The following is a 13,861-nucleotide window of genomic DNA, read 5'->3' as shown; positions in this document are numbered from 1 at the left end:
GACGAGGACATCATAGAGACAAAAGAAAACACACAAACTCCACATAGAGAGTATAACCAGAGCTCAGATTCGAACCCAGGACACTGGAGCTGTACGATGGCAACGCTACCTCACAAATGTCTTTCAAAGTTGTTTGAAGGTGGTTGATTGTCTGGGAAAAGAAACAGTTGTTCCAACTGATTGAATCAAGTCATTATATGAAAAGTTGTACAAAGAATAAAACCTCAAAATATGAAAAACTGATGACCTTTCTTGTGAATGAAGACATAAAACCAGTTGAGGTTTACAGAAGACTTCCAGCACCATATGATGATGAAACAATTGTACCATTTGAATGGTGTTTTAAAGAAGGCCAAAATAAATGCCTTCTGATCCTTGAAAATTGACGGATAATACCACTCACACCCAGAAGAACTCGGCTGGAAGTTATTGCCAAATCCCACATTACAGTCCTGACCTGGCTTTAAGCCATTCCCACATGTTTGGGCCATTAAAGGAGCTCTTGGGATTCAGCGCTTTAGACGTAGGAAAACTTTCTACCTCGATGGTATCCAAACCCTAGTGAAGCCCTGTGATAAGTGCACTTAAATTGAAAGGAATTATATAGAGAAATAAACTCTCACAAGTGTATTTTATTATTCTGCGCAATCAATTGTCCCAATTTGACTTGAACTCCTCAATATAACTTGTATAAACACCAAGAAGAGAGGTAGCTATAAAGCAAAAACATATCTGCATTAGTTTTGACTGTTAATTTTAAATGTAAAGGACACTTCAACAGTTGTGATGCTGTGGAATCATTTTTAAAATAAAGACACAGAGTTCCTTTCATTAAGAAGTGCATTTTCTATTTCAGAACATTAAAAATAAAATTAATATAAAAAACATGGAAAGAGGCAAATGGGCAGAACAAGACATACAAAGATGAGAAAAACCTATTAGACCTAAGACATTATAGACATCATTGACAATACAAGTGGGGGGAAAAAAAACTACTGGCCTTGCTGTATTGTACAGAGTGTATGGTCTGTAACATGGCTGAGCCCTGTGCAGGACAAAGTGTGCAAATTGGATCTGAGGTACTGTACTGTAAAAACATAATATCAATACAATATCCATATAAATATAAGCCTATCTATCACCTCAACGGTATTTCTAATAAAAACAATAAAATAAAAAATCTTAAATGCCTTAACAATACCATTCTCTGCAAAAATCACAAAAGAAATGACAAATGTTTAAAAATACCAAGTGCGTAAAGTAAAATAATCTCCATGAATATGTAAAAGTGGGAGATTTCAACTCTTAAGTAAATGCTTAACGTAAATGCTCCCCTCCCTTAAATAAAAAAAAAAATCTGTAATAAATATAAAAAAATTGAGAAACATCTCCCGGTTTGCTAAACATTAAGTATGTGGTCCATAATGAACTAGGACACCAATCCTAATTCAAAAGGATGCATTTTTCCAGAATGTGCACCTCTTGTACTGTAGCTCTGATGCAGTGCATAATCTCTTAATGGCCTTATGGAGAACACTACAGTATGTGTGATATGTGTTTACACTAATACGCTGTGTGATGATGAGCGGGACTGAGCGCAGCTCTCGCACAAAACATCCATGTGAGAGGTCACTCTGGAACCTGAGTAGTGTTCAGGTACTGGCTGGTGCTGCGGAGGGCGCTGGCCTGCGCCCTGCGTCTCGCCAGTCTGGAGTTGGAGGGGGGCGAGAGTCTCATGGAGCACAGGATGGCGGCGTTATCCTCCTGCTCATCATCGTGCTGATCCTGCTGTGACAGCTGCCTGTTAAAGGCCATAGCCTCCGCCGCAAACTGAGTCAGGTCCTTAGTGCTGCAGTTCCTAGTGGCGTTACATATAATTGTGTTACACAAGTGAGGCCTTGGTGTGTAAAAAATATACCTTTATTTAATTAGAAATTTCCCAGAAAAAAATAAGAATGAACCTGTATACCTTTGTAAGACATGTGGAGTTGGAAGACCTACTTCCGGAGCGTTCTATTAAGAAAACCATGTAAAGGTTTAACATACAAACAACATGACAATTCATCAAAGTAAAAGTGGAGGAAGAAAAGGAGAAGCAGTTTTACCCCCTGAACCCACGGATGCTGTAAGACCTGCACGGCACTCAGCCTCAGCATGGCGTCTCGAACTAGCAGGCGGGAGATCAAGTCTTTGGCGCCGTCTGAGATGTGAGACCAATCCCGATCCCCAAACTCATATTTTCCTTCCTGGATTCGCTCGAACAGGCTGTTCTGCACACAAAGACACACATACAAACACTCTCAGTCCCACAAGAATAAGCTATTAAGATAGTGTGAAGACTTTTGAAATGTTTGTACAACTTGGAAATTGAAGGAAAAAAATCATACATTCAATAAACATAACACGCTTTCTTACAATTGTGGTGCTCGACATAGAAAAAAAAACATGTTTATGCATACTTAAACATCACATAATTTTTAAATTATCTTTAAATTAGGTAAATCCCAAAGCCACCAAAGAGTAAGTTAAGAAAAGTTTCCACATGGAATAAACTGCCATCATGTTTTTCCAATCATAAAATACTGAAGACGGCACACCGTGATGCTATGCTATACATAGTGAGCGTATATATATATATTTAATAGTAAGCAATCTGAGTGCGTTTCTCTGCTTAATTGTTAAAAATGGTAAATACTTAGTAATGATATAATTGAGCTAAGTATCAAAGCCGAAACAAGCTTAGCGGTGATGTAAAATTAACGGCTTAGTAATATTTAAACGTATTTAAAGGACTAAAGTGCAACATTGTGCATCACCACAATGTTGCACTTTGTATCGTTCGATACGAATCGGGTTAGTTCCATGCATACTAAACCGCGGTGAGCGTTCCATACAAAACATGGATTAAAGATTTAAATAACTTTATTAATCCCAGAGGGAAATTGCTTTGTCTTGGTTACAGTTGCTTACCGTTATTTACTTATTTTTTTAAATAATAAGGTAAACAAGAGGGAAGGGAAAGAGATAAATAACATAATAAAATAAACAAATGACTGAAAACAGTAAATACCATATTGCACTAAAGTAAGACGCAGCACATGAGTTATGACTTAATACACCTCTATTGCACTTGAAATAGAAACAGGAAAAGGCACTGCACTAATAATACTGTTATCAATACTGTACTTGACGAGTGGTAAGGCCCGATCGCACTGGTAAATGACCATGGAAACAAGTGCTGTACTGTATTAATGTAATATTGTATTATTCCAGACAGTTACTACCCACATAGTGTAAACGTTACAGAGAAGACATGTATAATTTTATGGCCACTGGGAGAAAAGATCTCTTGTGGCGCTCTGTAGAAAACTTTAGTAGTAATCAGTCTCTGGTCTGCGAGTACACTGTATAGCGGGTGAGAAAGATTGTTCAAGATTGATTGTGTGTTGGACAGAATCCACCTCTAAGCCACATCCTCAACAGAGTCAAGCTCCATGCCTAGCACAGATCTGTCCCACTTAATAACCTTGTCCAGTTTAATTCTGTCAGACTCTTACATATTGCAGCCCCCAACCAAACCAAAATCCAAACAAAACCAAAAATAGCGGCATTAACTCCATTATCATTACCATTAACAATAAGCTTTAAAATCTGACAAAAAAACACTGCAAGTGTATAAGATCAGAAAGAATTAATCAAGAATTCTCTCAGTATGTCCTGTATGACGTTTATTAGATTGTATACAGTGTTTTACTTATAATAGTACACTCGTGGTGAGCCGCCTGCCCACAAGACCCAACCCCCCCGCTGCCATGCGTACATGGCAAGCTCACTTGTCTTTCTTCCTTTCTTGATCTAATTCCGTCCAATATACCATAACAATAAGAAGTTAAATAATGTGGCTACACAGTAATACCAAATAAGCCCACAAGGTGGCACTTCCTTTTTGTTAGTATAGACAACTGAATGTGTGTTCAGTTTGTTTAAGGTGCTCAGTTTTACATAATACATAAGCCATTTAAAAACTGCTATTTTATTTGTGTAAGTTATTAGAACAAAAATGTCCATCTCTGTCATATAATATTATAAGTGATTTTTTATTAAAAATCTGCACTATTCCAAATCTCCTCTCCAAATCAGCACTATTCTATAGTACACACAGAGCGCAATACATATTCGCCCTTATTCCTGTTGTAAAACCTCCCAATGTCATTGTGAAAATCAACAGCAAAAAGTTTGGTGCATGCATGCAAAACCTCCGTCATCCTCTTGCTAAAAATCTAGGGGAAACAATGATACAGATTGTAATTGAGCCAGAAGTCGTCCAAGCAGAGCTGATAGAGGAAAAAAATTACAGCTTTAAAGCCAAAAGCCTACGTGATCTTTCACATTTGTCCTAATATGTTCTTCTTCTTTGATGGATCACAAATTTCAGGGCATTAAAAAATAAGCTGACATTACATCATTTATATACAAAAATATAACTACACATCAGCTCACAAGAGCCTTTGGTTGTTTTTTCAACCGAAAAGAGTGGCAATGTGCAGAAATAAATTTAAGGGCTACACTTCCTGTTGTACCAGGGTACCTTAGTCAGGGCAAGCCTGTGCATATGTAACTAAAAATTACAACAGAGTGAATGCATGCATGTAGCGACATGTTTGACATAGATTCCCTTATGATTGGATCATACCTGGCATGCACGGCAGGTTTCCCCTTGCTCCCAGCCACAGTTACTTCCACAGTGGCCAGTAAACGGTGGACTGCCGCTGAGCAGAATGTACAGGATCACCCCGAGGCTCCAAAGATCACAGCGCTTATCGTAGAACGACGCCTCGTCTGTAAATACTTCCACCACCTCCGGAGCCATGTACTCAGCCGATCCACACTAAAGAGTGAGAAAAAAATAAGGGCACTATTTTTAAATGAGGTAGAAGGACAAGAGGACAGAACAAATGTGTTTCAAATGTGTGCTTACTGGTGTAGTAAGCTCCGGTGTAGTTATGGGGGTACAGGCACTGTTCAACTTCACACCACTTCCCAAGTCAAAATCACAGATCTTCACAGGAGACACCTACAAACACAAGCCGAGATATAACTACTACAACACGTTATGCGAGTCTTCTGATCTTGAATGCGGTAGAAATAATGAGGCTTTTGAATCGGCCATTGGGTGAATATATAATATTTTATATGGAGCCTTGCATAAGTACTGGCCACAACCACACACTGGAACTGAAAATGATTTCATCGGAATTGAAAGTAACGAATATACAAAAAAAAAGCATTTTCACAACAGCGAGTTGCTGAATTTTTTTTAAAAAGTGATTCTGAGTGACTGTACAAGTATTGACTAATGTGACTAAGACCGTCTTCACACTTGACATGTTTGCTTCGTTTAAAATGTTTTGACTAAAACTCTGGTGCACTTGTTCGGTTTATGGGGTGCACTTGAACAAGTGTGAATGCTAGCATCTGAATCTTGGTGGACACCAAGTGAGCAAAACGATACCTCTTAAAAAAGGTCAGCTTTCAAACAAAGTCTGGTGCGGTTTGATTAAAATGTGAACGCACCACGAGCCAAAGATATCTAAACAACCCAAGTCTGCTTTAGGAGTGTTATATGATAATACAGTACTTGAGGACTTTCACTGGACGACTCCGTATTTGTGACAACAAATAACTGAGCAAACTGACACTAAAAGACCACCAACTCTTTCGTGACACAATTATTTTGGATCAGCCTACAGCTCATGAAAATAAAAAATCCAGTGTCTCAACATATTTGAATGTTTCCTAAGATAAATCGAAACATTTACACCACAGAAATGTCCAACTAAGTGATATCCTGATATTATTTTTTGTCAGAGAGATTGCAAGAATTTCCATTTAAAGTACTTGTTGTTACGGAGTTCTGATACCAGGACCTGTGAACATAGCTTTTTCGGAAAGCCTCACGTCTGAAGCACATCATCAAATACACTACTTTTGATCTGCTGGTGTGAGAATCCCAAAAACGTTGAGCGGACTCTGTAGATCAAACTCCTCATCTGATTCTTTTTCCACACTTTCTTCACTTATTCTGTTTTGTTTTTAAAATGAGGAACATAATATTTTATTACATGCAATTGTGCTTCCTGGGAAAACCATATACTTTTACATATTTGATCATTATAATTAACAGTAAATATATTTTATTTGGCAGAAAATTGCCTCCTTTCCATTTGTATGCTCTTTTAATTGTGGAGATGCACACTGTTTTTACTGTATGAATAATTTGAGTTGGTGGATTTTTTTTTCATGAGCTGCAAGACGTAATCAATATTTAAAACAAAAAAAAAACGTCTTGAAATATTTAATGTTCAATAAATCTAAAATATACGAGTTTCACGTTTTGAATTAAATTATTATTATTATTACTTTTCCATGATATTCTATATTTTTAGACGCACTGTGTGAGCGTATTAACTGAAGAGTGTTCAAGTTATTCAGTGGTAGGTTGCAGGAGTAAATTAGTATCAGAATCGGATTTTGATTTGCCAAGGATCTTGACACATAAACAAGGAATTTGATTCTGGCTGTTTGTGGCTCTCAAAGAACAGACCAACATAAAAGACTGCAAGTTTTACCATTGTTAATACTTTGTTTTTGTTAAAGAGTGTAGAATCATTAAATACCTTGTCAACATATTCGCACAGGATATTTTCCGGTTTCAGATCCCGATGAGCGATTCCTATAAAACAGAATTATGGCAGAAGACGGAATTTTTTTATATAAAAAATTATAAGCAAAAAAGGCTTTACATACCTAATACAACACTAAACCAGTCTTCATTATTTTAATTTTATGAGTCCTGTGTTACTTCTAGAAGAAAGGAGCATTTATGGTATACGTTTTTTTCAAAAGTTTGGGATCACTTTCTAACTCCATCGTCGCTCCTGATTTTTATTTCTTTCTACACTGTAAAGCAATGCTGAAGGCGTCCAAAATATGCACTAATCTTCTCGGAACAGTTGATATTGAGATGTTTTTGCTACTTTTGATCTGTAAATCCTTCATAACGGCTCTAAACTGAGGTGCTGTTTGTTAATTGGTGATTTCTGAGGCTGTTAACTCTAAATTACCTTTTCCTTTGCAGCAGAGGTATGTTTTGGTCGTGCTTTCCTGGGAAGGTCTTCATGAGAATCAGTTTCATCATAATGCTTGATGGGTTTTGCAAATGCACTTGACAATACTGTTCTTGCAAGAACTATACAAACAACTACAGTAGATAAACAGCTGACCTTCATGTCTTAAAATAACAACTGACTGTTCTTGTTGTTTTATAATTACCTAATTCGATGTATTGTTTCATCGTTTTGAAATCCCCGGGATTGTTGTAGAATGCAGAAAATAAATCACTGAACAAAAACCAAAAAAAGTGATCCCAAACCTTTATATAGTACATATCAGATGTGGATCCTAAAAGTAATATTACAGTTACTGTAGTAACTACAGTATTTCTAACAGACGACACTTACTGGAGAAGTACTGAATTCCAAACCTCAAATAGTGCATTAGTTACAAACATTTGTAGCGTAGTGTACTCCTTATTTGAATAACACACTTTCTAAAATGTCATGACTCACTTTCAGCCCTGGTGTACAGTACTGCGTTAAACAAATGATTTTATTAAATGATTAACTACTAAATGAGGAACTACTACCTTTAGTGTGCAAGAAGTGCAGTGCTTGAGAAATATCCTTTACAACCCGACTGGCTTCCCTTTCATCAAAGTGCTTCCTCCTTTGGATGTGTGTTAAAATGGAGCCTAACAGGAAAAGCAGATAAATATCGATAAATATGAAATAAGTAATCATTCTGCAGAATCAGCTCTACGTTTTAAAATAATCTAGTCATAGACGTGTACCTCCACAGAGCTTCTCAAACACCAGATAAAAGCAGCTGTCATCCTCAAAAAACTCAATGAGCTCGAGAATGTTCCTGTTGGGAAAAGCCAAGAGGTTTAACAAGCGTGTCGCTTTCTTTACACAATTAAATGGTTGGCGAATATTAGGTCTGCGGCAATACATAAATGCTTACTTATTTCCTTGGCACTGATATAATGTCTCGACTTCTCGAAACACCCTGCTTCGACTGTGACCGGTAATCTTCTCGATAATCTGCGTCCATACGCGGTGACAGGTTATTAACATTAACATTAACGTGTGTCTGTGACACAACACAATAGTGCATTAAACATGTATATTTTAGAAGGATTATTTATTATTTTAAAGGTCTCACCTTTACAGCGTACTCCTTGCCGCTGTGCAGGTTCACGCAGCCTTGTACTTTGGCGTATGCCCCCTGCCCCAGCACCTCATCCGTGAGCCTGTACAGATCTGCAATACAAAAAGAAATACTGTTAATTTTAGACCATAACCTTCCTGATCTGATATAACAACATGCAAAAACATCATGTTAGTTTTCATTGCTTTCATGTAAATGAGATATATTTCTGATTCCTCTGTGCTCTTCTTTTTGAATGCTTTTTAGGCAACAGGATACTTAAACACAATGCAGCTACCTCATACCACAAAACTCACATGGCACATGGCTAGTCTGGAGGAATTACCTTTAAATGTTCCTATAGAGCTGTCTAATGCCCGAGTCCTGCGCTTCTTCTTCCTTCGCATCCCTGCGTCATTGATGTCCACTGGCTGACTGCTCTCTGTCACTGCTGTCACACACAATGAAGAAGGCAGTTAAAATGCAGTCTGGCTGGTATTTCTGAATAACTAAGTCCTTTTCCCCCCCCCAACTGTACCTGAAGAGTTCTGAGCAGCGCATAAGGAAAGAGGAGGAAGTGCCGCATCACTATCTGATGGTGCAGACGCCAAAGAGTTACTGGCCGCCTAAAGAACAGGGAATCATACATAAATTAGACTGGGAAAAAAAATAATAAAAAAATCGATTCAGTATTAATTCGCGATTTCTTTGTGTGGTGATTCTAGCATCATTACACAGACTCCAAATCTCAACTAATTGTTACGATATGCGCATCAACTCTGTGTCAAATGATTGTGTGAGTTTGGGGGCGTGGCTTCACTATGTTGCCATTTTGAACAGTTTATCTTAAAAACTGTAAGAGTTTGATCTTCGAAAACAGTTTTGTTTTGTTAAAGTTTTGTTTTTACAGGATGTAAAGTCTGTTGTAGTATAATAATAAAAATAATAATAAATTATCTGTAATTTTAGCCTCAACTTATTATATATCAGTATGTTGCAATAAAGCAAATGGCCCACAATTTGTTCCACAATCTAAACTCACTGTATAATTTAATCGTAAACATCACATTGCAATGATTTAAACACATATTGCAATTGCATTTCGAAACTGAAATATGTAACTATAAATGAAGCATTTGTATTCAACCATATTTTTCGAAGCTACAGCAAATATTGGCGCAAATCAACTCATTAAGATGATGTTAAAAAAAAACTAACAAATATTAAAATTATTGACATACCAAGCAAATTCCTGTCTATATACAGTATATATGCCCTGAAAAACCCTTGTGGTTAATTAATTGCACAGGTCCATAGCATGATTAATTGTGCAGCACTATTGTATTGTATATTTCATGGTGAAACAGTGTCTGACTTCAGAGACTCAGAGACTTATGAGAATAGAAGCACTATATGTACATAGCTGTGTAGTGCATTATGTTTTGAGATTACATTAAATTTCTAGGCAACCAAAAAGGGAGGACGCCACACTGCAACATTCACTTGCCTGGTAGGCAAGTTAACACTTTTGTAATTTGTCCTCCCCTGCCTTTCTTTCCTGCTGCTTGTTGTGACCATCTTGACCAATCTTAAATATTTCCGATGAGAATTTGGCATTGATCTTACTTGCGGATAAATATAGACAGAGGGTTGTGTAATTACAGAGTCTACTTTATGAATGCTTCCACTGAGGCAGCTTGCCAGGTAAGTGAAAAGAGGACACAGTGTGAGTGACATTTACAGGAAATCCAAACAGTGACCTAGAATGACTGGAACGTTTTATCTTATTGCAGCCAAAACACATAGCGAAAACATTCACGAGACTTCAACAAGCATCATGGACATAAATAGCGTCAGAAGTACAATCTCTAAAATTAAATCTGACCTCTTATGATAAGTAAAGCAAGGTTTATAACACTATCTAAACAACTGCGTATGAGACCAGCCTCCTGACATTACGCTCAGAAAGGCCCAACTACCCAAATAAAATAACTGTAATAAGGTAAGTTATACAGTAAGAAGTCACCCATGTTGTGAATGGAGAAAATATTCAGACTGTCTATGTATGTTGGTTTCCCCCCCTTTTTGGTTATATTACAGCATTACTAAAAAAGAATGGATTCAATTATATTATATTTACATATATATATTTTTAGAAACATCTAAAAAAGGTATACAAAAAACATCCACAAAGCTTTGTAATTGCCCTAGAAATTTAACCTGAAACATTTCAAGGACAATCAGTGTGAATGTGAAAAGCCTGAGCTCAACTTCAAGTGTAAGAGCAAATGGTCTAAATACTAACACAGACGTGGTATTTCACTTTCTCAGCTGTGTAATAACGTAATGCTTTACAACTACGGAGCATTTTGTACACCCAATGAGATTAATAAATGAGAATAATTAATAAGTCAATTTTAGCAGCACTAATTGGACAAGTGAAGTATTCTTAATAATTTCCAAATGCTGTATGTCCTTTCAGAGTTGTATTGTGTTTCACTAATTTCTACAGCCCATGACTGCCATAGGAGAATATTATTTAACTTTGAGACTTAAGTATAGCAACACTAAAGATAAAAAAAATGAAATAAAATGTGTTCTTGCTGTCAGATTAAAATTACCTGACACGTGCTATGAAGCGTCTGCAGATCTGAGTGCTCACTCTTCCTCACCATATCTGCAAGCTGCAAACAAAAAAAACCCCAGTAACTTCCTCATATCAATGTATTAAATAAACAATGAACAGGTCTGTACAGTTTTAATATTAGTACATATTATATAAAAGAGCATTTAGGTGCCAGAGAATAAGCTGGCATTTATGAGTTTTAGTCAAGATTTTAATGCACACACGCACTACTGATTGTACCAAAGCAGCTTTAAAACGAGCAAGTCGCTTGTGATATTGGCAAAAAAAAAAAAAAAAAAAAAACACGCCCAGAGACGACAAGAGGCAGGAACCAAGAGAGGAACCATGAGAGGATAAAGCTTACGTTTTAAAAATGGTCCTAAAACAACTCATTACAGAGCGCATTAAAATTCACTTATACCACTTTCACGCTGCTATTTCAGTGGTGAAAATATATACTTATCCCAGAACAAATATTCAGTTTAGCTTTTCTAATTAATATCTATTGGGACAGGTGTTGGTTTACATTGTGCAAGTAGCTTCTTAAACGTTAAGTAGATAATAAGTACATTATTAAATCCAGTACATAGCTGTTCATAACATCGCTTTTAAACAACTTTTTGATTTCACTTATGTTGCAGGTTAAACTTCAGGCAACTACAGATATCTAAGTACTGCAAAAGTGTCTATTAAATTCTGTCCAGCAGTCGATTTAAGATGCGCCCACAGTTTGACAGTATGCCGTCAAAACTTCCAGTTTGTAATCTGGCACAAAACTGCTTATAACCTTACTTCTACTAAACATTTTTATTTTATTTGGCACAGGTGTAACTTCAGGCAAATACCTACAGTAAGTACTGCCAAAATTTAGTTAAATTCTGTCCAGTTAGTTTTGTGTGATGCTGTGACAAATCTGGCTGGACAGACATACAGACAGACAATTTCTTTTTTTTTTTTTCTGAGACTGGGTTAGGGTCCTCCAATGTATGAAAGGTTAAGATACCATTGAAAGGGAAAGTTCTAACTAAGGAACAGGCAAAACCTAAGCAAAGTTAGGGAAGTATTTTAGTCATGGTTATCTTTTTTTTTACTGAACGGCCTTGTATAGATTTAAAACTGGAATAAACCGGCTGATTGGGCAGGTCACGTGACAGTCGCCGATAAGAAACGCTAGCTGAAGTCAGTCGCTCGCGCTTTATTAACTCGTCACGTGACGTGCGCCTAAAGGAAATGCAAGCCGCATAGCGAACATGTTTGAACATTTCAGTCAGCGGGTTTATATAAGAGAAAGACAGACAGAGGGAAACCCCTGCCACGACAGCCTACATGAATTAGTGGATGGCTTATAGGTTATGTAACGATCTGTCACGACAGCTTGCAATTTTAGCAGAGATACAGTAAACTATTTAATTATAAACATAGCAGAAATGATAATATACCAGTAACCTAATCTATTCTTCTCACGTTACATCTTTATATTAGACCAGGAAGGGTGCCTCTAAATTACAGGGAATTACAGACTGATGCAAATAGTTAACGTTAGATAGCGAACGCTGTTATAAAAAAAACACGCAGTATATGGACAACAAGCCCATACCATTAACACATGGAACACGTACAAAGACATAAACGCTATTAAACACAACATAAATCCAAACCTGGAATCTGCTCCCAAATAACTCTATCTGCGTCTGTCTCCCCAATAAGCGCGCGAGACCAGGAGGAAACACAACACCATCAGGTCACGCCTACCACGCACGTACCCTGCCTTTCATTGGTCTGCTGCGGTAGGAGCGTGCTGACGCAAACGGACAGAGGTCTCACCCCAGTGACGCAAATACTTTTGATCTTTTTTTCTACCACTACATGGACCGAAGAGGAACTGGGTGTATATGAGAGTTCAGTGCTCTAGTGGCCTACATATGTGGACTAAAAAGTGCACTCACTTCTGTTTTTTTTTATATATTTTTTAATGTTATAAATGTATGAGTTCTTGAGCACTTGTTCACACCACGGCTAATGTGGTTAAAACTCAGAGCATTTTTGCCATTTTGCTGTTTGTTTTTTAAAATAAACATATACAGTATATGGCTCAGCATTGAACAGTATAGAGTGACATATCCTTTTTTTCAGCACAGCTTGGGCAATATGATGAGCTGAATTTTATTTTATTTTAAACAACTATACAAATATGACTGAGCCAAATAAACATTTAAATGGGTCACACAGGCAAAAAAATTGCACGGATACAAACACTTGTTCTTCTGGTTGTTTTCAGTTGTTTTATGACAAAAATATTAACAATAATATGCTTGTCCAAAAGCATATCAAACAATATCGAACCCGTGTTCAGACATCAAACTGTGCATTTGGGTTTTTGAATACGTCAGGTTAAAAGAATGTTTTCATTACTTTAATAATGTGAAAGTAAACAAAAATTTCTTTCTACCTAACATACTCAAAAACCCAAATGTGCTGATTGATGTCTAAAACCTTCCCGTTAACTTAACACACACTTGCAAGATTTCCATAAGCACATATATTTATTTTAAATCGTCATTGACCTGCTGTGTTGCTGACACAGGTCTGTGCCACTTGGGTTTTAAGGGGCATCTCAAAAAGGCTAGAAAGACGGTGTTGTAGTGGTCAGCACTGTGGCCTTGCATCTCCAAGGTCGAGGGAAGAGGTGCTTCTAGGTATTGATTCAAAAGATTTTAACAAATCAAAGATTCTAACAAAAAGATCAAATCAAGTTTGCCTGCGGCTTGCAATTTCTGCAATAGTAGGTTAGGGAGGTTATAGCGACTAGAACTCCCAATTCTCATGTACTTATCGTGAGACTCATCACACAATTACTCATCAAAACATTTGCCTGTGAAAGGGCATTACGGTAGTTTAGTGGTTAGCACTGTAGTCTCGCACCTCCAGCTTCCAGCATTAGGCTAACTGCCGTTCCAAAATTGCCCA

General features: G+C 37.1%; 1 protein-coding gene across 2 annotated transcripts; it reads right to left on the bottom strand.

The window, feature by feature from the left end:
* Positions 1 to 617: 617 nt before the first annotated feature.
* Positions 618 to 12,634, bottom strand: mknk1 (MAPK interacting serine/threonine kinase 1). Of its 2 annotated transcripts, none has more exons than XM_053512679.1 (14): positions 12,553 to 12,634; positions 10,890 to 10,952; positions 8,807 to 8,894; positions 8,615 to 8,719; positions 8,284 to 8,381; positions 8,083 to 8,162; positions 7,910 to 7,983; positions 7,706 to 7,810; positions 6,678 to 6,733; positions 4,979 to 5,074; positions 4,694 to 4,888; positions 2,106 to 2,270; positions 1,970 to 2,013; positions 618 to 1,858 (listed from the first exon to the last, which is right to left on the bottom strand). In XM_053512679.1, exons 2-14 carry the CDS (start codon positions 10,941 to 10,943, stop codon positions 1,630 to 1,632), a joined length of 1,389 nt encoding a protein of 462 aa, XP_053368654.1. In that variant the 5' UTR covers positions 10,944 to 10,952; positions 12,553 to 12,634; the 3' UTR covers positions 618 to 1,629. The 2 variants fall into 2 exon arrangements, with proteins under 2 accessions (XP_053368654.1, XP_053368655.1); XM_053512680.1 differs by having other exon boundaries at positions 8,615 to 8,716.
* Between the last annotated feature and the right edge of the window lie 1,227 nt (positions 12,635 to 13,861).

This window comes from Clarias gariepinus, chromosome 15, assembly GCF_024256425.1.
Source record: "Clarias gariepinus isolate MV-2021 ecotype Netherlands chromosome 15, CGAR_prim_01v2, whole genome shotgun sequence".
In the NCBI taxonomy this organism is placed as follows: Eukaryota; Metazoa; Chordata; class Actinopteri; order Siluriformes; family Clariidae; genus Clarias; species Clarias gariepinus.
Note: the sequence above shows the minus strand (reverse complement) of the source record. Positions and strands in the feature narration are given on the sequence as shown.